The sequence below is a fragment of the Hoplias malabaricus genome, chromosome 5, assembly GCF_029633855.1.
Source record: "Hoplias malabaricus isolate fHopMal1 chromosome 5, fHopMal1.hap1, whole genome shotgun sequence".
In the NCBI taxonomy this organism is placed as follows: domain Eukaryota; kingdom Metazoa; phylum Chordata; class Actinopteri; order Characiformes; family Erythrinidae; genus Hoplias; species Hoplias malabaricus.
In genome coordinates, this window is record NC_089804.1 from 10,643,578 (window position 1) to 10,669,873 (window position 26,296).

Below are 26,296 nucleotides of genomic sequence, written 5' to 3' on the forward strand. Positions count from 1 at the left end.
CCTCTGTGGCTGCAGCACATGAGCTTAAGATCATTATCCTCAATGTCAAGTGTTGGCCAAATAATAAAATCTCCCACCACTGGGCTAAACAAATCATCAAATATTACTTACACACTACTCTACACCAGGTTGATGCTGTGTACATGCTGCTTGTATGAACCAGTGTTCCAGTACTGACAATACTAGATACGTATTAGGACAAGAACGACATGTCTTTATCCTCATAATGCCCACCCCTACCTGGCAGTAGAGGGTCTTGAAGTAGCGGCTGCTGCCCAGAAGCACATTCTTGTGGGCCTTGAAGATTTTTCCCTCTACAATGACACACACGTCGCACAGGATGCCGTGCTGCCGCTGCTCGTTCAGCTCACGCAGGAGCTGCCGGTAGTGCGACGTGATCTCCATGTCTTCCTTCCGGTTATTCATTGGATTTACTGGGTGGCTGCCTCTTCTGGACAGAGTCTGGTCGGGGAGAGGTACACACACTGGTCAATACTGGTCCTTTCAAAATGAAAGATTCTCAAAACAGAGTTATCTGAGGATTTGATCCTTGTCCTAGAAACATGAAACTGACTTTGGTGTTTCACATTATTTCAGAAGAAAGAGTCTAGTTTTCTCTTTCCATTGCCTCGGTTTATTCAGGCTTCATACTGTCTGTAGGCTACACTTACACGTGTTTTAGGTTTACAGTCAATAGACAGCCCCCTAAAAGAGATCATATCCGAGCTATAGACATGTCTAAAATGGCTACAATTAACTAAATTAATAATGACTAATGATTTTTGTAAAGAGTTTAAAATTATAATATATTTTTATTAATGTCCAAAATGCTCGTTTAAATACATTTAAATAAAAAGTTAAATTGTTAATCTACATTGTGTAATTTTGACAAGGGATACCAAAAATTGAAATGCAAGTGTACAGCTGATAAACTTATGGACGGCCATCAAATCCAGCCTTAGAATCATCTACATTAAACATGTTTAAACGTACTGCATATTTTACTAGCACGGTTTTGCTATATACACCATCAGCGTACATTTAACTGAGTGTTTTTCTCCTAAAGTTGAATTTAATTGAGGCCCATGGTTTGTGTCAGGACCAGCTTAAACATGAAATGTCATGGGGAATGCAGTGCCGAGGCGAGCGACATGCTTTGGCCGGTGCTGGACGCTGGAGGCGGGTGGTCTGCTGGGCAGCAGCCACGGCCTTCTCTACTCAAAATGAATCAGCTGTTCAGCAGCCCCATTTTCCACTTGATCACTCAACTAACTGACAAAATGCTAATTAAATCCAAGCATTTAACGACAGAAAAGGGGAAACGTGTGAAGAGCAGAGGCAGTGATTGCAGTAAAGTGCTTTATATGGGCACAGGGTAATTTTATTCCACAGCTAATAAACCAAAACAAAAGCATTATTAGTTGAACAATGAACACCTGAACAAGGTCTATTCCAGTCATAATCAGAGACAGACTGAGAGAGAGAGAGAGAGAGAGAGAGAGAGAGAGAGAGAGACCAGGCAGAGTCAGGAAGGTCAAAGGAAGTAGAAGAAAAGAGGGTGGATTCCTGGATTCCAGGTTTGTTCAAAGTCTAGACCAAATTGAGAGGCACTCCATGTGCATACACATAGAAGACATACACATAGAATAAACACACAGATGTGTGTGTGTGTGCGTGCGACTCTGTTGGTCTGTATAGAGGTTAGCTCTGCTGCTTCACATAGGTTATTTATTTTTATTTTTTGCAATGACGCGTAACGTTTGTGGTAAAGTTTTGTATTTTTATATGAAGCTGACCAAAGAGTTTAACTGAGAAACAGACTGACAGTTATTACATAGTGTTTGCAGAGTTTTCTTGGGGCTGGAAACTGAATATACACCAGGGCCAGGGACGTCCTTCCAGGTAGGTGCCGACCAGTAGACGATTTACAACTGTTTTTCCAGGCCTTCCAGTTAATCTCTACTCCACTTTATGAAAATGAGCTGTGACATGAGGTAATGACAACTGATCAGAAATGAGGTTCTCAAATCCCGTGGAGTTGAGTTTTCCAACTAAATGAAATGTATGTTTATGAACTTCAAAACAAATAAAATATATATAATTATAAATGATCATTTATAATAAAAAAGCGTATATATCATGACAATAATATTACAGTCATTATTTACTATAGTATACATTATATATTAGAATATAATAATCATTATTATTAAGAACAAATAAGTGCTTTCATGAAACTCGTGCAGGCCATAGTCTTTGTGAGTTTAATATTAAAGTGAATAAAAATATCATGTCCCGGATGTGTCCTGTTTATATTGGCACATGTTCCTTTAAATATATAGTTTGCATGAGCACACGCTACTGTCAACTTGCCACTCGCAGGCAACTCAAGTGTAAACACCCCTCAGCAACTGGTTGAGTGCAGCCTGAGCGACAGCACTCAATTGTTATCACTTGCAACGTCCATGCCCCATTAAGCTGGTCATACACTGCACATTTGAATCATTTGTTGTTTAGGGCTAACGCACCAGAATCGTATGTTCACACTGCATGAAACTAATTGGTCCGAATGACATGATGCCGTGGCTAAGCCCTCCATTCCGTTCTCTGTAGCACACTGTGCATCCAAAACACTGAGAAAGTATACAGCTTTCCTGACATGTGCAAATCTATACACTGAAATCCGGCAGCAAACGAGAAGATGGATCCCACAGGTGGTTGCGACCACATGGACAATGCTGTTTGACTGGAGGTTTGCTTCATTTTCAACTTGCCTTTTAGATTTGGCTTGTGAAACCACTCCATCTGAAAAAAAAGTCATCCATATATGCTTCTACAGTTCTAAAATTTAGTTAGTGACTACCAAATAGGGCTTAAAATAGACTTAGACTTAGATATTACCTCACATTTAAGGGCGGGATTCAGAGACCGGCAGGGCATGAGACTTTAAGTGGTCTTCTTGAGCCCAAGAGATTAACATCGCCGTTGAATTATACTGCGACTGCTGGCTGAGACTTTTCACTGTGGTGAAGTGGTCTGTACAGGTTGGTATGTAACAAGTATGGAGACTGTTAGCTGTGTTTTTTGGGCCAGCTCGGGACATTTTTGTGGGAGGGGGGTGGTTTATTTATTGCACATTTGCATATATTCTCTTAGCTCTAAAGCATATTTCTTTTCAAATGCTAGATTAAAAATAACTATTATTGGAATTACTGTTGTTATTATTATGTTCTTATTAGAACTGGGCTGAACAAACAATCAGAGAGACTCAGAGGCATAAAATATCACGGAAGAAATCAAACACAAAACACGCTCAGAGTTTTCTCCCACTGTAAGCTCTAGTGCAGTGCATTAGGATTAAATCAGCAGGTCTGGTCTGTTAGCAGTTGTGCGCTGTGCTGTGGCGTGGTGTGTTTGTGTATGTGTCTGTTTGGAGTGTTCAGGCTGTCAGCTTGTGTTGTGTTGAGCTCAGTGCGACAGCTCCTCTCCTCCACACTGACAGCAGCGTTTGCTGCAGGCCGGCACACTTCAGGTCACGTTTGGGCGAGTTCCTCTGAACCTGACGGTTTGTACGATCAAATCAATCCTCCGCGTCTCCGGTGTCCACTCACACAAACACACCTTACTTTGAAAGATGGTGAGAGGAAGGAAGTGAGAGCGACATTTGATGTGTGTTTTTTATCCTCTTCCAAATGGATTTAAGTTTTTGGGGCCTACCTTGATTGCCTTTAGGGATTTTAAGACCTTTTCTGACCAGAGAACAGAGTAACGCTGGTCTGATTCTAGATTTACTTTATTTCCATGGTTCCAATTTTTAACCTGAAAGTAAAGACAGAGAGGACAGAAAGAATAACGCCGTTTTAACCTAAGGCTTGTTTCATCTAAGTGAATACTCTCTCTCACACACACACACACCTTTTTGTGAAAATCCAACTGTCCTTTTCATCTGGTCTCACACCTCATTGAGCTGAAGGGTCATACGAGCCAACTCACAGAGTCAAGGCCACCAACCAATGCAGCATCACACCTCTGAAGTTGTCTTCACATTCCTTCATCTACCACATCTTCTTTAACTGAATTTAACAAACGACAAACTGTTTTGACTTCAGCGTAAAAAAGTCATCTGGGTGGCTCTACACCCTTCTAAGCAGCACTTGGCATTAAGTGTGGTATCCTAAGCTTAGATGCAGCTGCTTTAGAGCATCCCATTTCCTTTTATGCTTCTCTATGGAGATTATACAAGCTGTGCAGGCCCTATTTGACGTCTGTGTCTACAATGGGTGTGCCTTAAGGTAGCTGAGTTCACTAATGAGAAAGAGTGTCTGCAAATGTTTGAACATATGAAGCATTTTGGGGAAAGAAAAAATATCAGTTGTAATTGTGGCCCAGATGTTTTGCCTTTGGGCTAGGTGAAGGTGCGGCCCAATATCTGACAGAGTAATGCATCGGCAAACAGGCAACAGCAAACACTAGCCACACGAGTAAAGACGTCTAATACAAATGAAGCGAACTGTTGGACATGCGTACTGAAACAGTCCACTAAACATGGAGGGAGACACAATGTAGGCAGCCTAATCAGATTTTCTGCTTCAGCAGGACTAGGGGGATCTCAAGGTTAGTGGAGTAAAAAAAAAAAAAGGAGGAGAGAGGAAAGAAAAGGAAGGACTCTATAATGGACTGATGAGACACACAACCTCCGTGAACTCTTGGAGAGCTCCTCTGAAAGCCTGCTTGGATAAAACTTGCCGTCCTGTCCCAGTCATGCTCTCCATGCTTTCATTCACTGCGGTAGCCCTTTTGGTTTCCCCAACATGTAAAGATAGCTGACTCCACCACCGAGCACACTCCTTGATATGGGTCCATTCATCACACTGCTTACTGCGATAGTGTGTTTTTATTCTTCACCAAATTTACAAAAACGTCCCCGTCATCACCTCAGGCAAAGACATGTTACATCAAACCTATGCGATTCAGATGAAATTCAAAAGAGAATATTACGTTAGAATGCTGCTGTGAGGATCCGATTGCATTCTGCCATCATTACTGTACTCGGGGTCTGATGTCGGACATTACACAAGCTGGAAATTCACAACTGAACGTGGGTTTACACTGTGTGTGGTGTGTTCTCCCTGTGTCCGCGTGGGTTTCCTCCGCTTTCCTCCCACAGTCCAAAAACACACGTTGGTGGGTGGATTGGTGACTCAAAAAAGTGTCCGTAGGTGTGAGTGTGTGTTGCCCTGTGAAGGACTGGCGCCCCCTCCAGGGTGTATTCCCGCCTTGCACCCAATGATTCCAGGTAGGCTCTGGATCCACCGCGACACTGAACTGGATAAGCGCTTACAGATAATGAATGAATGACTGTCATGTAGCACACCAGAAAGAGTAGTGTTTAATATCCAGAATTGACCACTGTAGGTGATTAGACCTGCTCAGTGACACAGGGCTGCACTCTGTGTCACTGCAGTGAATGAGTTTGGGGGATAAAAGAAGAGAGGAAGTGCGGACAGGGTGGAGGACAGTAGCTGCCCTCTCTTCCCAACACCACTCTGGGGCTGGAGTGTTAAAGAGTGCCATCACTGCTTTAAGTTTCTGTCACCCTCATCTACTCAAATCTAAAGTGACTGGCCTCCTCCAGCAATGGGCCCCCTGCACACAGAAGCACACACACGCACACACACACACATAGGAAAGAGGCTAAGATTTTTTCCCCTTCTTTTCTTTTCATGTTTGTCCCTAATGGGAATAGGACTTAGACAAGCCTTAAATAAATCTTAAAAAAATCAAACTCACAACTTTCCCCAAAACATCAAATGAAGTTGGATCATCTACACGACTTTTGGTGTCTGAGGTTTTCTCCTTTAATTTTCCACTGAACATTTCCAAATATGCATTAATAATTAAAAATATATATTTGAATCATTTTTAAGTTCTCCTATTTATATTAAACAAGCTTTATTTTTTATTCAAACAAATTAATTTATACTTTAATAAGAGCTTTACTAAATCACAGAATTTGTACACGAGAGAACTCGTTAGCCCAGTGCCCTGAGCCTTTATACCCCTCTAGCTGACTTTTGGCTTTGGGCGTGACAGACATGTGTGTGACTCCAATGCATCCCACTTTATTAGTCAATGCTTTTCTATAGAGTGAATACCACCTCTGTGTGCAATGGGTGCACCTCAAAGTAGCCGAAATTACTCATTTAAAGTGGTGTCAAGCTTTGGGATCTTATTAAACAACATTTTTTTTGCTTGAATCAACTAGACTTTGCCTTGAAATACAGTCATTAAAATACTTTAGAAATGCTTTAAATGTTTTATATCTAAAGTGTGAATCTTTTCATTGTGACAGGCTTAAAATGTCCTTTTCGACGAGACATCAATTATAAGTTAGGAAGAATGTATATTATCACTCTGTCCCAACATTCCCTCAACCCTGGCACCTGAAGATAATATAAAATATTAGAAATAATCCACAAGTGACGTAATCAGCTTTAAGACATTCGTCTAGATTTCTTCGGAGGATGAAAAGTACATTTCCTTATTCTGATTTTTTAAATGATAATGATACCCTGCCATTTTGTGTTCAAATACTCAGTCCAGCAACTTATAAAGCAATATAAATATACAATATAAAGCTACTGTCAGCTTGAACCCTAGTGAAACGTAAGACACTGTTCCTGAGAGGCGTAATACATTTGTTGATTAGATTACTGCATGTTTCTCAAATTCATTGTTAAGAAATTCTTTTTTTAAGAGTTATAAAGGCTAACAGGAACCCACATTATTGTAGAATCAAACCATTCACACAATCAACTTTCTGAAACAGCTAAATTGAAATTTTCCTGTGAGCATTTTTAAAATATTACAGACAATTCTTATTTCCACTGGCAAACTTTCCAAAGAATGACAGTGTGACACTCTTAACTACGATTACCAAGCCAGTACAAAAGGACAGCCTTTTGTCGTCCATCTTTTCTTGCTTTAGCCTTGTAGGTCTCCTGCAAACTAAAGAAATATACTTCGGACCTCAAATATCTCTTGGCTGCTCGACCTTATCTGGAACAAAAGGAAATAACTTTAACCTGACACTTTGAACGTTGGGAACGAGGATGAAAGAGAAAGCCACAAGGGAGGTAAGTCGCTGTAAAGGACAGTGACTGTAAAGACAATCTACTGGGTGTTGGAGTCATTATCCTGAGGGTTAACCCTCTATCTGATGGCTGCACATGCAGCGGAAGGGGAGGGAGAGTCTGATCAGATTAAAACCTTCCTCGGCACACACTAGGACGAAGGAAATCAGCTGACAGGATAACTAACAAGACTGGAACGCTCTTTCAGTATGAAAAGCGCTGTCTCGTCTCATGTCTGTCCCTATACTTGCCTGTTTCTCCTGGCTGGATTCCAGCTGGTGCAGGTGAGCCGGGCACATCATACCACGGAAAGTGTGACCAGAGCGGATCTGAAAGGCTTTGAAAGCATTAAGCCCTCCGCTCAGCACCCCCCACCTTCCTCGTTCCTCTCTGGGGGGTAGGTAGGGTGAGTCCGGCAGGAAAATCCACCCTCGGGGTCAGGCAGGTGAGGCTTGTACATGGGTGTGTATAGGTGTGTGTATTTAAGACTCTGAAAGACTTAGAGAGGTGGAACACATGCATGAGTCCACACAAGGTTCCCTATTTGTGTCATAGCTGCCCTTTCTGACTTGCCTTAATTTGCTGGTCAGTTTTATTCAGCACAGCAGTCACACACTGTAGCAAATCTAAATACCTTCATAACACTAATATACACGCTGGCCTGGAATTTACACAGGGCTGGTTTAGTGGAAGTTCTTGGGCCTACATTAAATATATATATAAATATATGTTCAGGTCAGACCATGACCTGGGTGGCCTCTACCGTTCCGCATGTGTGTGTGTGTGTGTGTATACAGGGAGTACACTGGAAGGTCCCAGTCTCAGCGCGCTTAATCGAGCTGCCTGTGAACTCTTGCGGAGTTGCAGTACAGTTGAGGCCCTGACCTCGGCTCGCTCTCAAAAACTCGGCGACGAGGCCGAGTCATCAATGATCTTTAAGAGCCTCAGGCCGCGTCCTCATCTTCCAATCCTCCCTCACTCACGCGTTCCACACAAAGGCCCTCGTCCCCACCCTCCTCCACGCTCGCCGACTCAGCTCAAAGGGCTTTGTGCAGACTTCACCCTGTCTCCCCCCTCTGGAAAGCTGTCTGACCAAACTCTTTTGCCGTTCAGACGCGCCAGAGCTGAAGAAAAAAAATAATAAAATAATAATAAAAAAAAACTTTCTGCAATACCGCCGCCTGCCAAGGACACTCCATTTTGCCGGCAAACTCCAAACCTTTCCCTTTCTTCTGCATGATCACGGAATCAAAAGCAATAAGACATCACCTTGACTTTCTATTTTCCCTCTCCTACCTTTTAAATACACTTTTTTCCCTTTCATTTTCTCGCAGTCTCTCTGGTCTTCTCTCACCGAGAGTGGGAAAACGCTAAAGCCAGACGGAAAGCAATTAACTTGTTAACCCCCTAAAACCATACCTCATGGAGGCCCTTTTTTCCAGTAGGGACCCTATTTGACACTGTGGTATCTGGCCCCTGTCTTGTGTGCTCCCTCTTTTTTCTTTTTTCATCCCTCTGTCCTAGTGTGTTTCTGGGCTATTCGCTGCCTCAGAGCCCCTGAAGCCAGTCGTGTCTCCAGTGGAGGCTCCCTCTCTGACAACCCGGGGCTTAGCCTAAATTCTCTCGCTATTAAAAGCTGTGAAATGCAAATAATGAAACATCTCATTACCACTGTAGGAAAATGAAGCGAGTGAATATGTTGGGGGAGGGAGGTAGAGGGGGAGCAGGAGAGGGGTGCTTTAGGAGATAACCTGACACTGTCTTTCGTTATAGAGACTTTCCCTGTACAGACTTGAATTTGCCAGTAAAACAAACAGGGATGGTCTCCAATAGCCCTCTGAAGTTTTGTGTGCATTGTTTGTCCAATAAGCCTGTCTTTATTTATTATCATTACTTAGCTGAAGATCACAACAGCTTTTGTGCAGAAATCCAGATAATTCCAAGGGGTTCTCAAACTGCTCCTCACAACGTGTACACTTGAAAGAAGTTTTAATATAGATTAAAAGGTATAAAGAGAAATCGTCTGTCTTTCCTATACTAATCCCTGTACACAGAGTGTATTGTTTCAATAGATTAAGCAGCTGACTCTAGTGCAGGAAGTGAAAGAGTGTGTGTTGATTTGTGCAGATATGGGATATGGGCCGTGAACTGTGGTGTCTTGGGCATCAAACATCTTCCATTTCAAGCGATGAAGTCAGGGGAAATACAGGAAAATGACAAAGCAACACTTAGTGAAACATCCCATTTACATAACTTTCCCTCTTCGTAAAACTTGTGACACGTCTTTAAACCGACACATTCTACAGACAAAATTCCAGCATCAAGATGTCTGCTACATCTGTTTTTAAGGTGTGTGATGTGTTTCTGTCCATTTTTACACACTGTATGTTATGCAGTGTAGTGAAACCACACAAATTTGGGAGCACTGTAGATAAGTTTGAGTGTGTGCTGGTGTTAGCATGCAGTTTAGCTACATTAGCCACTTCGCTGCAGCACAAAACTTAAGAAGCAAACTCCAGACACCCGACATGTCATGGCTGGTTGAATATTTATGATGTGAGGGGGATTTTCTTTTTTATGTATTTTTGAACCCAGCTAACTAATCAGTACTGAGGACGCCTCCTTTCTAGTCGCTAAATCAACATGCTAGGCTAGCTAGCTAGATGTGTCTTATTTAGAAAACCCTGAGTTCCACTGCACTCACAGCTAAGATTCACTTTATGTAAGTTGTGTTTTTGTTATCGTATATGCTTATTCAAAACTTTTGACCCCACTATATTTATCTCCTTCTTCCAAAACACTACTTTCTTGTTTATCAGAATTGTTAACACTGACCAAACCCATAAGAATAGCAACCTGTTTCTTCTTAAACTCAGAATGTCTTAAACTTTTTGAATACCTGTCTCTTAGAGTGCGTTTGCATCTTAATTCTCTGAGTGTGAATGTTGTTAAATCCAGACTAGCCTGCTTCATTCTGAATGTGAGCCACTTGTGGCAGTTATTGAAATACAGCATTATAGAAAAAAAGACTGTTTATTATTCTGTCAGGTGGATTTCCTGTGCTGTTTTTTATACAGATCATTTTTCACCCAATGTCATTCACCATACTGTGAGGGTTAACACCATATAATTTTTCTTCCGAAATTGACAGGTACTTTAAGTCCCCCCCACTCCACAGTCCCTTTGCTGCAGTAACAGACTGGGGCTTTAATAGGAGATGGAACATTACTGTGAGGATTTGATGAATGAGAGGGTTAGTGAGGTTCGGTACTGATGTTAAACGATGTGTTAATGATCAAAAAAGCACATATTCAAATGTACTGTATAGAGTTATATCACATAAGAGGATGTAGTCATACTGTGCTACAGCCCAGTGCTGGTGGATTAATACCCTTATTGCTAGCCCCTGGCTAAACTCATGTGCAGGTGTTTCAGGTTGTCCCATTACATTTCACGCTTTTCTGCAGAGGTTAAGCAAGATTTGTGTACGAAATTGAACATGAGCGTCCACAATGAGGGCCCCTTAAAGCAGCTAAATTCATTCAGTATAAGGAGTATTTGAATTGGTACACTTTTTTTTTCATTTATGAATAATGTCCTGGTGTGTGTGGGGGATGCAGCATATCATCTTAATATCTGGCAGGTATCTGGAGCGCAATCCCTGACCTTGCTGTAAAAAGAGTGACAGCACGATCAAGTGAAACATAAAGGCATGCAAAGCAGACAGGCCTAAATGTAGGTCTGACAGGGTTAATTTAGTGACATGTGGTTTGGTGGCTTTCTGTTTGTTCGCCCTCAGTGCGACGCAGTGTGCTGAGTGTGGTGTGATACTGGATAAAGAGGAGTTGGAGAGCGTGAGTTAAGTAGCTCAATCTGGGAAGCGTGAGGAAATTCTCATGAGAGACGGGGGAGAGGTTGATGATTTTGGATCGTCAGGCCGCGCTACTGAGTAGGAGTCAAATTCCAACACGATCTCCACCTCTTCCTCCTCCTCCTCCTCTCTTTCTTTCTCCCTCCCACTCCTTTTTTTCCCTGTGAGTTTACACACACACACACACACACAGTCATCGTTTCAAGAGCACCAAATGGTGCGGCAATGACTCCCTACAGCTCGGCTGCCGCTACTCACGAATCAACGAATCATCTTTAACACCTTCCTGGAGCTCGCGCCCCGAGAGGTGTCACAACAAACCGACGTTCTGGCGGTGAACAGAGGCACAGCGTTCCTGCAAGCGTGCACACACACACACATACACACAAAATACACACACTCTGCTCTGGGAAGACATTACAAAGACAGGAAGGTTTGCCACCACCGGCGAGAATCCACTAACACAAACTGGTTATGCTCTGCCTTTTCCCTATCACACCAGTCAGGTTTTTCATTCAGCTTTAAACATGGACTGGTATCGCAAGGTGGGATTATTACAATATGTTTTTTTAATAACCCGCATTAACCTTTTATCTCTAGACACAAGCTAATATCCTATACGGCCAAAAGTTTAATGACCCCTGCTCCTCTTCTGAAATTAAAGGTATCAACAGGAAGTTTACCTCTGCTCCTGCTCTCCTAGGATCTCCTTTGTAATGGATGTTGGAACATTTCTGTCAGAATATGATGGCGTCCTGCATTAGCGATGTCACATATCACTGTTTGATGAGTTTGGGTTCACACTCCACAAAGAACACAGTTCCACTCCTTCAAATCCCAATGCTGCGGGGGGCTTTATACCCGTCTAGTCCTGAAATGATCACCTTAAACTCACACGGCTGCACCAGAGTCTGTGGAGATTATATGAGCTGTGTGTGTGTAAAATTATACATCTGTGTACACAATGAATGCACCATAACCTGGCTGAATTCTGCTATTTTAATAGGAGTCCACAACCTGATGGATATGTAATGTATGTTAGTCCCAAATGTTTAAAAGCCAGGCACGACATGTTGCAATATTATATCCCCAGACAGAAATTAGCTTGAATGATGGTGATGGACCCCTCCAACTCTGCGAAATGTCCTCTGCATGTGAAGGTGAAAGCAGCCCTAAGAAATAGACCGTAATGGGCAAACTACAGCATGATGTAGCAGCACCTAACATTCAGGAAATTCATTTTTAGTTCTTCTACCGAGCGTCTCTCCACCAATCCATCACCTCCCTACAACTGCCACAGAGCCTTCTTCAAAGTGAGGTTCATCGTACCTTTAACAGCTTCCGATCAACCGCACACACACATAAACAGACAAACACACACACACACATGGCTGCGCCAACATGTCCTGGCATGAAGCGTCTGTCAGTAAACTAATTGTAATAATCAGGAACACTGGCTCCTGTCAATGAGTCAGAGAGAGAGAGAGAGAGAGAGAGAGAGAGAGAGAAATGCATGGGTGGACAGAATGGAGGGGGTGTCTGTAGCGTGACTGCTGTCACCTCAACATTGACATCTCTCTCATCCACTGAGGATAACCTCCGACTAGCTCCCAGAGCAAAAGAGAGAAAGAGAGAAACTCAGTTTGTGTTTGGATGTCATGATCCTCACGATCGGCAATGAAAATCTGAAGAGGAGGGATAAAATGCTTCAGAAGTAAATAGTTACTGCTCTCTCTCTCTCAATTCTTCAGATTCATGATAAATCCACATGCTGTAGTCTATGCAGTGGTATGTTAAAGTCCAGTGTCTCGGGTTAAATCACCCCGGGGCTAATTTAACACACAGTTACTGTTTATATGCTGAATTTAACATTTTGGACAAATAAAATAAAACATAAAAATAGTGTAGTGCAAGTCATTTTCATATATATATATATATATTTTTAACTATTCATTTTAATTGTTAAAATCTGCAAATACAGTAGCTACTTACGGGAACTAAAATATATCAAAAAACCATGCCATTCGTGGCCAGTTCTCATCTCTCATCTGAAACACAGGATCCAGTTCAGCCTTCAGCATCATCTGAATATTAGAGCCAGGGGTGTTTAAGGCTGCAGGGTGGTAAATAACCAGGAATGAGGCTGGGTATGCTGGATCTGTGTAGATTTTCCACATATGGGTACGCATACGAATAATAAAAAGACATACAATACAAAGGAATCAAAAGGAACCAAATGGATCTCTGGCTCTTTCACTTTTCCACCGGTACCTGGTCCCTGGAACTGGGTAGGCTTTCAGTCCCAGCTCTCTTGGGATTCCAACAGTGCCAAGTAGGTACTAAACGGTGATGGGTAAACCGTACAGAACGCTGATTGGCCAGAGAGACATCATGCCTAGGGTGACCAGATCTGAGATGGTGAAAAAGAGGATATGTTTCCCGGGGAGGAGTGGGCGTGCAGACTGACCAATTAAATGTTTACAGAGAAGGTTATCGACCAATAACGGTAGCGCTACACTGAGACCGTCCAATCCAAGATTGTAGGCTACTTCACCACGCCTCCTTCTCACTCAAGCGAACCAATCGGAGTAGGGGAGGGCGGGACTAGTTTGTGAATGAAACACTTCTCGAAGTTCTATGTAAGCTCTAGAAAAACAAAATCCCGGACGTTTGTGAAATTCCACCCGGACATTTTTTTAAGTGTAAAAAAAGAGGACATGTCCGGGTAAAAGAGGACGTCTGGTCACTCCTAGACATGCCTAACACTATCAAATGCAGAGCCCATTCAAATCCAACACAAACTGCCGTTTGTAAAATGCCTTAAGTTACCACAGGTTTCACATTTATTTTTATCGGATTCACAACAGCAGCCGGTAGCTTTACCTCAAGGTGTTTTGAAAAGGTGATTTGCTCTTGAGCTGATGGCGGACAAAAAATTCCAGTGTAAGCGTAACGTGCAACAAGTAAAACTGAGCTGTGAGAACTGGGGCACGGAGCCGTGTCCAGTCCAAAAAACTAAAACAACACGTGAATACACGATGAGTAAACAGCACCTAACTTTACCACCGCTGTTGTTGTGGTTTCCAAAGACAGCGATTCCTGTAAGAGACTGGGCTCCATTTTGCGGGAGAGCCCTGCCAGTGGAACAGCGACAAGCTTTAAGTGTGCCGAGCCGAGTCGTGCAGAGCCGGACCCATGCAGTGGAAAAGCACCATTTCAAGAAGTTTCAAAATGTGTTATGATCCAAGTTACAGGAAGCAACGTCTGCGTTGAATTTCAGAGACTGTACAACAGCTCCAACACTTTTATTCAGTAACACAACAGGCTGCACGGCAGGGTCACGTTTCTGTTCCAAAATCAATGTGTGTACATCTAAAAGCTTAATTAACACCTCTCTGGAATGTGGCTCAGCATCCAGTTATCAGCATTGAAGCACTAGAGAGACACTGGTCACGGAGGTACAGAATATTCTGTTTCAATAGCCAACAGTGAATACCAATTTTCATTAATCACATCAGATTTGGTTACTAGAAATGCTGGTTATACATGTATCTAAGAAATTTTTGGTCTACAAATTTTGCATTACATTATGTTGCATCATTATTCTCTTCGGCTCCTTCTGCACACCCGATGTTAAGCAGGATCTGACAGAGCGGACAAGTCTGACTTGAGACGAGAGAGAGAGAGAGAGAGAGAGAGAGAGAGAGAGAGAGAAATACAGTAAATGCACGAAGAGGGTTTTTATACCATCACCACAGAGATCGATCAATGAAAGCTGCTGTTTTTAAATCCCAAGGTCTTGTGCTGGGCTTAAGGATGTAAAGGACTTTCCTTTAAACTCCAAAAAATTACATATTAACCTCTGCTCTGTTAATGTGAGAATGTAATGAAGAACTGACCACAGTTGTTCTCGCCGTCATATTTAATCAAAAATACCCTAATACTGGCCAATGTTTAAACACAGTCTTGCGTTGCCATAGCTACCATGATTGATAGCGTGAGTCTGGCTGCGAGACACCCCTACCACCAGACACCTCTCAGAGCAACACTGTCTTTCTTTATTCCTCTCTTTCTGCTCTATGTGCCTTACGGTGCGCGGTTCAGCTATGAACAATAAAGTTGCAGCTGTCTAGCAGAAAAATGACAAAAACAAATGAAAAAACAAAAACAAAGCGAACAAAAAGAGAAAAAAAAGGGGCTAGTGTCGTCAACACGCCCACTTCAGAAGCCTAATTTTAAAGAAAGTCACACATTCCCACACTGTGAAGTGGCAGTATCGAGTGTCCAGCCAACACTTTCACTGATGAGCTTCTTAAGTGGAAATGAGAGCGCGAGTGAGTGAACAAGCGAGAGAGAGAGAGGGAGAGAGAGAGGGGGTTAGTAGTAAGAAAGACAAATAAAGTGAAAGTGAGTGAGAAAGAATGAAAGAGCTGATGAAGGAGAGAGCAAAAGAAAGTGACAAGAAAGTGACTGATAAACTAAGTGACAGAAAGACTGAGAGGCATCTTTTTTTCTTCTTCTTCTTCTTCTTTTTTTTACTCTGAGAACACACATGTGTGGAGGAACTTGAACCACAGAAAGAGGATGTGACTGCCGCTGGGTTTCATGAGCCCCCTCCTCCTCCTGCACTATTCCGGCCTTCAGTTAATATCTTAACCCACACACTCCACATGAGCAGAGTATACCTCACTGCACGAACGGAAAAGAGGGTTTTTCTATACAAGTGCTAGACGCCATTGATCAACATCTATGCCACTATATCTTGCAAATATACCACAGTTGTTGGTGCACAGAGTCCTGCTAAACAACATCTTACCAACCTGATCTAGCATGTTTTGACTTCCAAAATAAATTTCATTTATTTCATTTCCAGTCAAAACAGCCCTTCCCTGCACGTTATTCATTGTTCTGAACACCAGACAGACACTTCTTTGTTGAATCTGCAAATTTTCTTCTTTTTTGCCTATTTCCTTTTCTCAGTTTCTCACATGGCCTTAAACACCTGCAGCTTAAAGACGGAAAATGAAGATTTTTTTTCCCCTTCTCAAAAATTATCAAATGGTTAAGTACTATTTGTTCAGCTGGTGTCCCACAACGCAGTATTTCTCCCTTAACCAGATGATATACTCCGAAAAGTTAAGCCTGTCCAACAAGAAAATAGCTGAGGGACATTCTTTTTATGTAATTCTTAGCCGTTCGTTTACGTTTTCTGGTTAACTGAAAAACCCTGCTCTGTGGAATACCCCCAGGTCGTACGAGGTTGGTAGAAGTTACATTGTCTCTGTATCTTTTAACATTTTGTGAATATCAGTTTTATTTTATTTAATCGTTCTCTATATCTAAACCTGAAAACGCCTCCATTAACCTGTACCCCTGGACTACATGTAAGGAAACTTTCCTGTGTGGCTTTCTGGCCTGTTCACCCAGCACCAGAAGTGTTCCCTCAATGGGAACAGCTTGTGAAATCTAGAGCCGGAGAGGGATTGCTGCTCTTTTTTTGTCTGAGTAGAAATGAGAAAGGGAGCTAGGACGCCACAGGGGGAGCCTGTCCCACTTTCAGAACCCCCCCCCCCACCCCCTTGGTGGGATAGTGGAGCAAGGGCTTGGGGGCGAAGGGGATAGAGAGGTGGATGCTTTTGGGTTGCCACCATGGGCCGCCGTTGACAAGCGGTGTTAAATAAACTTATTTACAATGGCTAGTGTACTGCAAAGTATTCTGATTCATCTCACTCAAATAATTGCTCTGATTAATCTTCCTTAATTGAAGTGTTTACAATCACATTTTGTTTAACACAGAATAATTATACAACTTAGACCAAGAGCTTTCATTTCAAGCAACTTTTTTTTCCGTCACCACAATCAATTTGATCAGGTGCTGAGCTACTCGTCCACCAACCACACACTCTCTGCAAATGCAACTCTTCACTCTGATGAATATTTCATGTCCTGATGGCACTTTTAAGACAGAACTAATTAATGAAAACAAGTTGATCTGGCATACGTTAAATCGGCTCAATTAGAAGCACGCGGGCAAACTCCACATGCTAATAGCTGCAGCAGCAGAGTAATTGTACTATGTTGAGGGGGAAGAGCTGAATGTTAAACAGGCCTTGTTAACAGCACTTTAGCACTCGCCGCTGAACTCCCCTCTGGATTTCAAACCCTTGATAATGGGCTAATGCAGATCAGAACATCATACAAAGCATTTAGAAAAACAAAAGGCTAGCACCATCCATTATGCTAACCACGGCTAACACCGCCCCACAAGCTGTGGGACTGATGGTGGACAAAGATGCCCAAGTATGGTGACCTCAGGGCAGTTTTACATTTTATTCTAATGTTAATTACACAGTTTAAGTTTGGGAATATGTAAGCAAAGTTCAACTTTCATTTTCTGTGACTGCTTTTGCCTTGTTTAGGGCGCCAAACCACCTACCAACATGTTGTTCTTGGACCGTGGGAGGAAACCCACCCATACACAGGGAGAACACATGAGGTGGGTTTGAACCCACAACCCCAGAACCCACTACCTGTGGTACCAACATGCCACTTGAAAGCAAATATTCCCCTTAAAGATGATCTTCTTTAATAAAATGGGCGGACATTTTCTAGACTGTTTGAGCTCAGTTTTTAAAGAGCCAGATGAGAACACAATTAATATGCAGCTAATTGGAAAATTAATAAGTGCACATTTTGAGAGTGGATAGCAACCATTAAGGTTCTGTCTCAAATAATCACAGGTTGGAACTGATCTGTTCTGATGTCATTGGGAAAGGATAAGCTGCGCCCATGAGGGTCACTGAAAGCTGAGTCTCAAAATCACATCTGACTCCTTTCCATTGTGTGAATATACCTCTAGAAACAGTCCATTTTTGCTACATTAATGTACATTAAACATAAGAATGATTCCTACTTTTCCCATAAGTTACCATTTACAAGATCAGACAGTTTCTTACAAGAACGATACAAGCAGGTCTGGTTTTCCTGTCTGATAATCACTGAGCCAATCGTAATACGACTGCAAGATAGCACGCAGGGAACAGGGGGTGATGGCTGGTACGTAACCTTGACGTCAAAGTTCTCAGATTACACCGTTGTTGGGCGAGGGATGTTCGCACTACTGAGAAGGGGTGTGGTCATACACAGTCAATCAAATAAATTCCTTACGCAAATAGATAACACACCACCACACGGGGGTATTGACATTGATGCTAATTTTTACAATGTTTTTTCCTTCTATTAATCAAATCAGGGAAGCTGGCAGGCTTCAGGCATCAGATTATTACAAAGATGAGACCAAACAGGAAATACAGATGAATTAAAAGCTGAAGAAATATAGAAGAATTTAAAACAAAAGCAATACTGAAGACTTTTGGCCCCATGAAAAGGCGATGAATATGGTTTTCTTCTGAGAGAATCAGGAAGATTCAAGTGTGACTACACAATCACATTGAATAAAAAGAAAACCCTGACCCTCTTGGCTAGAAAGCGCTTCTTCAACCTCTGAAATTCATATGGAGACGAAAAAAGAGGATTTTGTGGTATTGTAGGGTAAAATGTGTTAGCATCACGAGTGTCTCCACCCACCCTTTATGGTCAGTTCTTGGCAAGAACGACTGGATGAAAAGTATAGAGACAGACTAAACTGTCCACTGAAAAATAAATAGTGCGCCAGTGAGTGTGAGACAAAGTGAAATGGAGAGAGAGAGAGAGAGAGAAATGGAAAATTGTCCTATAATGCTTTACCTAGCCACTTTGATATGGAAATATCTTTCGTTTCCAAATGTGAATGCTAGCACCGTGTCCACTCTCTCTCTTGGACCTGCTAACCTCTTTAGAAAAGAAGAAAAGAAGTGAGAGGTCAACAGACGACTGGACTGGCTTCTTCTCCAGATGAGAGCCATGTTTGAAGCAGAGGCTCTGTGTACTTCCAACTGCAAACAGTCACTTAGTTATCTGGTTCTAATAAGAAGTCCAGCTCCAACAGCCAGCATGTTCAACACAATGGAATCATTACAACCAATTGATTACTATGTTAGCATACATATAAATTGTTAATCTATGTTTGAGAAACTTTAATCTTGCCCATCAGGGACGGGTGGAACGTGTTCACTACACACCACTAATCACCATGTCTAAGATGGCTGAGGAGGATGTAGACCTGCAGGCCCATGGCTTAACCTGGCAAAGGTTTAGCATGGCTGCCCATGTATAAACATCCTGTGAAGACCAATAATGATCCAGCACGAGAAAAGGGGTCAGCTGTCCTGTCTTGGGGGCTGCAAAACCATGGCTGAGCCTAGGTGTAGAGATTTTTACGTTACCCTGGAGGTTGTTTAAACTTTAACTAGGCACAAACATAATTCGCACAAACAGTTCTTTAAAGAACCATCCAACAGAAAGGTTCTTTCGGGAGTGATTCCATCATGGCATGGCTCCAAAAGACTCAATCTGGCACCTTTATTTTTGAGGGTGCACTAAAAGAAATATGGGCAGAGAAGTAAGGCGGTCGAATCGCTGAAGCAATTTAAGCCTCACCAAGCCAATCCTCGTCTCAAATCTCAATCCAACTCAGCACAGTCAGACTCTCAGAGAGAGAGAGAGAGTGAGAGAGAGTGAGAGAGAGAGAGAGAGATTAATAAAAAGTAGGCATGCATAGTGCACAGAACAAGAAAGAACATGAGAGGGGAAAAAAAAGAATTGAGAGGGAGAAAGAAGAAGAAGAAGAAGAAGAAGAAGAAGAAGAAGAAAAAAAAACCTTTCAGAGACCACATCCTCTTTTTCAGGCTGTTAGCGTGAGCTAAGGGCACAGGCCCCCGCCCTGGGTCCACTATCTCATTTCCAGCGGCTTTTTTTCCACTCCTGTTGTCCCCAGGGCCTTCCATAGAGCCCCCACTGAAATATTCAGGAGGCACCTGAGGACACAGGTCTGTACGAGGTAGGGCAGGGGAAAGCTGCCTCCGTTTTAACCCACACACCGAGCCACTAATCCCTGTGTGTGTGTGCGTGTGGGGGGGGGGGCAAGTGGCTAAGGTGCGCAGCTGTCACTCTATAGATACACATACATACACACACCCTGACCCCTCCAACACCTCCAGGGAATTACAAGCACCTGTATGCATCCCTGTTAACAAGAAGCATTTTGATGATTGTTTCCTTGGGGGAGGGGTGTTATTGAGCTACACACAATAACACAAACCAACAGCAAGTTAAAAAGTACTGCTCAACTGAAAACTTACAGCGCTGGATTCCTGAGCACGGATTAACTTTACTCCAGAGATGTCAAAGGTCATTCCCCACCAAAAAGCCTTTTACTTGAGGATTACTCCATTACTCCTTAATCAGCCACAGTCCGGTTTTGTACACAGTCCTGTAACGTAAGAGTAAGAGTTTGCATTCAAAAAGCCTTGGGTTTTAATGGTATTTTAGTAGAAGATTAATAATCTTGATGAATTGCCTAATTTTTATTGCCTTTTTTTGCATTTTACTGCTCTCTCCTCATTGAACTGAATTGATATCACTGTTATGATAAAAGGTTAGTGTGTTTTATGATTGTATCTAACCTTAATTCTTTAAATATTACTTTTTTTACCTGACCATCTTCTAATCTGCTGTTCTGTGCCTTTAAGACACATGCAGTTATTATCTTTATTTGCTACAGAAATCTTACTCAAGACTTGCTGGTTTACTTTACAATGAAATGACAGACTAATTTACAGTTAACATCACGGCTCTATTTTAAAACTCCTATTAATCATCAGAATAACCAGAGATTACTCTACTACCTCAACAAAAGAGTTTCAGTCTGACTTTACATCGATTTGTGAAATGTATGATGCGCACCTTACACCAAACATTCGCAAAAAACCTACAGGTGTTTCACAAACAGGTTTGTAATTCACAGTAATGGTCAGCAGTTAACTGTATGGAGGGACACACTGGTATCTAGAGAAAAGCGAGAGGGAAGGTACGCGCAGCTGAGCTGTGTGTGGTTTGTAAGCCGGCAATGTAGCAGGCGTACGCATCCTAACCTGTTACCCACACAGTGCTGCCCACAGCCTGGAGAGAGCAGCCTTCAGTCACATACGCTCACACACTCCGCCCACTCACACACGCAGAGTTCAGCTGTGTGTCGTGTCAGCCTGCACCCCCGTCCTACCAGCCCCCCCACTACGCACACAAGACCAGTTCACCAGCTCAGCCACCCCCTGCCTTCTCTCTCCCGCGCTCTCTTTCTCTCAGGCCTTCGCAACATTATACCCCACTGCTGTAGCTTTCTCTGAATATGATCAGATTAACACGCGCAAGTACTCTCTCTCAAAATAATAAATAAAAAAATAGAACCCCATATTTCTATTCAACTGTTTCTTGCTGGGCTGCTTTCTAGGTATAGCCTTCGTATCATCACTGTCACAATAAAACATAATCATTCCAGCAGCCTTACACGTTGTGTGAACCAGTTTTGGGCCAGCTGCATAGAAACTATACTTTCTAAAACCAGATTACGTTAAGAACGTCTTTCCTTCTCTAATAAAACTGTATAATGTGGTGATATAAAGACATAAGACAAAGAATACAACACCAAAAAAAGGTCAGAATTTGTCAATGATGGCCCAGCACTTCTTCTAGTTCTCTAGATTGAAACATGAATATATCAATACAATAGAGTTTTCTTCTCTTTCACAAGAGCTTGAAGAATCAGATCATCCAGCCTATGCTTTTTTGGAAATCACATTTCCATTAAGCGTCAGACCAGGACCTGCTGCATGAGGAAGGCCAGCATCAAGTCAGGTCAATTAACATCACTGCAGTCACTGTTATATAATGTTACGTAGCTAGAATTGTGCCACTGTTTGAGCCCCAATCAAGATTTTAATAAAAGAACAAAGTAGGTCTCTGTCCATCACTGAGCGAAAACGTCTCACTTCTGCTTGTTACACGTTAAAAAACAGTTTCTCTCCTCGGTCTGCTGTTGACACACCACTACCACACCTGCGAGGAACTCAGTCAGCACAGTGGCTCGCAGCCGTGTTTTCCACACTGAGCACGCACCTACACACACATAGCCATTATCCTCATTTACCAGCATGCTACCGACCAACCCAGTTAGCCAAGGCAAACATATATTGACCTTCCACGATTAGACCTTTTTGTCATCCAGCAATTCTGTCTCAGAGAATGTGTGTGTGTGTGTGTGTTTCAGCAAGTGAACCTGCTTGAATGTTCGCTGCCCATAAATATGTCCTTTCATAGCAACAAGCCGTGAAGTATGCTAACAAATATCCCCTTCAACCTAATGAATTTATACTGGTTATGCTATATTACATGGAGTTTTCTGTTGTATCTGTTGTAGATAACTGAAGCTGGAATGGCTAGGACAAAATATTTGATAGTGTGCTAAGTCTACCTCAATTCAAACACAAGCACACTTCCATCGGGTCTGTCCTAGCAGGCTGGTTTTCCCCGAAACATAGAAAAGAAAAATATTTCAATAATAATAACACACTGTAAGTTCCACGATAAAATTAATCTTTGTGTTAAAACGTCTGATCATGTTCAGCACAGTTTGATCATTTGCCTGAGGAAGGCAGACATAGGGATAGATAGATGTTCATGATCTTTAAAGTTGGTGTGTTAATTGCATTCGGTGCTTAATGCAAAGACTGATAACGATAAGCATGTACACTCGCCAGTTCAGATATCCATGTGCAGACAGCACCACAATCTGTGTAATCATCTCCACAGCACCCTCTCAAAAAAATGACTATGTACGTACAAACATGCCACCACAGAAATCAAGATCTTTGCAATGATGGAAATAAGATTCCCACCTAATAGACTTAATGCTTTTGCCAGCATTGCACTGTCCACAGAAGATATGTGTTTTCTGTCATGGAGTGACAGGTGGACAGGCTTTCTATTTAACACTGACTGTTCCAACAGACACCTGCCAGGTGCCTGAGGCTTACACTAACTCCTCTGTTCAACAACAGAAAGACATCCTGCCACACTGTCAACCACGTCAGGCCAGAGTTTTGATGGAAGGTTTAAGAAATGTAGCTACTGTCCGTGTTTGTTTGTTGGCAATAGGCAGTAATAGGTGATAGCCAATTGGAGAGGCCGTAGCATTTAGCTAAAAACGCCATCAGACCTGATTAGGAGAGGAAGTAGATGTGCTTTTATTTCCATTTCAGCCTGCTGTAGACCACAAGACAGGAATCAAGGCAGTTCTCTTGCATAACCAAAAATTATTCTGCTCAATTGAGCCCTTAACCAGTTGACTAATTCTAAGGCTGAGCAGTGTGCACTCATTCAGACATCTTCCATGAAACAGTCCAATGCTGACTTAGCTTTAAAACAAAACAAACCCTAGATAGGCTTTCAAGGCTTATGCTTATTTTCTGTTTGTCTAAGATTATAAACCGTGCTCATTTAAATCTATCTAACCCCCGAAATAACACCAAAGAATGGTATCAACTCTACTGTGCACACACTGCCTCATCAAGTATGTTCTGTGGTTTAGTTACAATAAAAATAATGTAACAGACATTCGTGGCCATACACAGACATGCCAAAAACACCCTCTCTCAAACCAACATGTTCTCATTCAAGACTCCACAGAACCATGGTCTCAGTTTGAAGACAATGCATCGAGGCCTTTAGAGTGCTGTGGGAAAACCTAACGCAGAGAAACATGTGCAGTATTTACTTACTAGGTGTTTTTGAGCTGAAGATTCACACTGAGACCAGCAACGCTAATGCTACAATTCTATTAAAAACAAACCTTACATTAGAGCATTCATGTGGAAACGGTGCCCGCGTCTTAAAGCGGAGTATCACCAGTTCAAAATTTCAGCAGAGTTGAATCATTAAGATGTAAAGTTATTCAGACTGGTCAGATGTGAAATGCTCCATCCTAGTGCCAGAACTGTTTAAAATCCCTTCAGTCTGAAAAAACATATTGCCTCTCAAAGATACCGCACAGAAACTTGTTACACAAATTGGCTGTGAGTACACTGAGTGTGAGGACGTTTTTGACCAGCATTCTTCAAAATTATTAATGGACAGAAAAAGAGTTCCCCATGAAAACAACCTTTTTTAAAGATACCTTTTACAGTTGTCAACTATTTATAATAACTATCAGCTCTGTGTTGTCGCCATAGTGACCCCTGGTTCATGTGTCCACCAATGTTTATGCTACAATCAACCATTCTACCCCAGACCCGTCTGAATTACTTTAATTGCTTCTCAGTAATTGGCTTTTGTCAAAACTGACTTGAGAAATGTGGAATTTCAGTTGAACTGGACTTAAGTCTAGTCCACCTGTGTCCGCTAAGGCTTTAGCCACACTCGGACGTTAATGACATTAATTTAACAGTGTAGACTTTTGACATAAACACTGAAGCTGCGACCACGTCTCGAACCAACGAGTTTTTTTGGTTCTGAGGAAACGAATTTCCCTCAGTTCAGCGTCCACCTGCGCCAGTGGGTAGAGGGAGACAGCTGTACACTGACTAACATCGGTAGCGTTAAGGGAATGAAGACTAGTGTTGGACCCTCACACGAACCCCGCGGCTCCTTCAGGCGACGCGCGCGAACCCCTGACGTCGGCAGGCGCGCGCCCTCCTTACAGCGAGCCAGAGAAGCAGAAAATGGAGGAAGACGGAACTGACCAGAACAGAGTGAGAGGGGGGAAAACGAGGGCAGACGGGCAAGGAGACAGGAAAACGACCCCGGAGACAACATAAGGACAGAGAGACGCTCCCCCGCGGCACACTGCACTTTTATAAGTTGCGAGAAGTGGCACACAAAGGAGTAAAGGACGGTCGAGTTTGCGGGTGGTGGGAACGAAATGAGGGGAGTCCTAGAAAAAAAAAAAAGCAAGAAAAAAAAATCCCCCTTGTCTTGTCTGGTGCGCTAGGGCTGGGTGTTGACGCAGCAGAAATTTCCAGCAGGAGAAATCCCCCTTTTGGAGGTTAACGGAGGGGAGAGGGGGGTGAGGGTGGAGAGGTTAAGCCCTGGCTCGCCGAGACCGGCAGCTTTTCGCTTGAAATCGCAAGAGGCGGACAGCTCGGATCGCGGAAGCGGGGATAACTGACAGCTCGGATGAGCCCCGAGGCCAGAGTCACGGTGCGGTCAGAACTTGGGAAGAAATGCCGCTGAACGCGGGAAGTAAAAACGAGGGACACAGTCGCGAACACGGCACAACGGCTTTGATTAAAGCGTATAGAGTGTAAACAGAAACCTCAGAGCAATAAAAACACAGGCTTCACCTCCTCACAGGAGCTAATCCACAGCGAACCGACACCGGCTGGAGCTCACACTCATCCCTCTGCTTCAGCTGGAGCTCCACAGGCTGCCATTGTCCGCGGACTGTCAGCTGTGTCTCACCTGGCGACGGCAGAGCAGGGCTCTCTCTCTCTCTCTCTCTCACACACACAGCAGGGGCACAAACTTAGCAGTTACCTCCGCCGTCAGTCGGCGAAGCGATGCCGCTGAAAGTCACTTGTTGTTCGTGACAGTCGGCGGCCGTCCACGAGAAAACTCACCGCACGTTAACTCGAAGTTAACACGAGTACCTGACATAATTAAGTGCTTAAACACAGCTCCCCGTCCGAGCCACGAGCCGAGAGACACTGACAACACTGAGCGACTGACAGCAGTGAGCCCCTGTCAGAGATGGACCAGGAGCGGGTGTGTGATACTGTACTGAGCGCAGAGGGCGGCGAGACGTACCTGTTAACCCATGAGTTCTGGGTTCAAGCGCTGACGATGCCTCGGGCTTCAGTTTATTGCCGTGACCCTGCGAGAGACGGAGGCTGAGAGAAATTCTGTGCTCGGTTTCTTCCCCACGACGCTTTTGTGTCCGTCAGTGTAATTCCCCTGTCCTCTCCCCCTCTCAGCCTGTCTCTTTTTCCCCTCAAACTCCCCTGCTTTTCCGTGTCTCGGTATCAGGAACCAGCCTCCCCCTCCGTCTCTCTCTCTCTCTCTCTCTCCCTCCCTTCCTTCTCAATGCGCTCTCTCTCCCTCTCCCTTCTCAATGCTCTCTCTCTCTCTCTCTCTCTCTCTCTCTCTCGGCTGAGACTCAAATACAGGAAATGAGGCAACGCTCGCGCTCATTCTGACGGCAGGCTGAATAAAGGGTGAACCGTGGACAGCTCCAGTCTGACACTGACAGCCTTATGAGCGCCGTCACTCACCGCCACACACTCTTACAAACAAGTTAATTATAATAATAATAACTCGTAGTAACAGTAACATAAACCCACGCTATATATAGGCTGCGTGTGTG

General features: G+C 43.1%; 1 protein-coding gene across 1 annotated transcript in view; it reads right to left on the reverse strand.

The window, feature by feature from the left end:
* The window catches only part of zbtb46 (zinc finger and BTB domain containing 46), an 81,352-nt gene extending 55,452 nt beyond the window's left edge, over positions 1 to 25,900 (reverse strand). Inside the window, exons 1-3 of the mRNA XM_066672795.1 lie at positions 25,741 to 25,900; positions 20,244 to 20,374; positions 241 to 462 (exon numbers count right to left, since the gene is read on the reverse strand). Coding sequence (XP_066528892.1) covers positions 241 to 462; positions 20,244 to 20,297 — 276 coding nt within the window. The 5' untranslated portion in view covers positions 20,298 to 20,374; positions 25,741 to 25,900. The remainder of the gene's footprint in view (positions 1 to 240; positions 463 to 20,243; positions 20,375 to 25,740) is intronic.
* Positions 25,901 to 26,296: the final 396 nt, after the last annotated feature.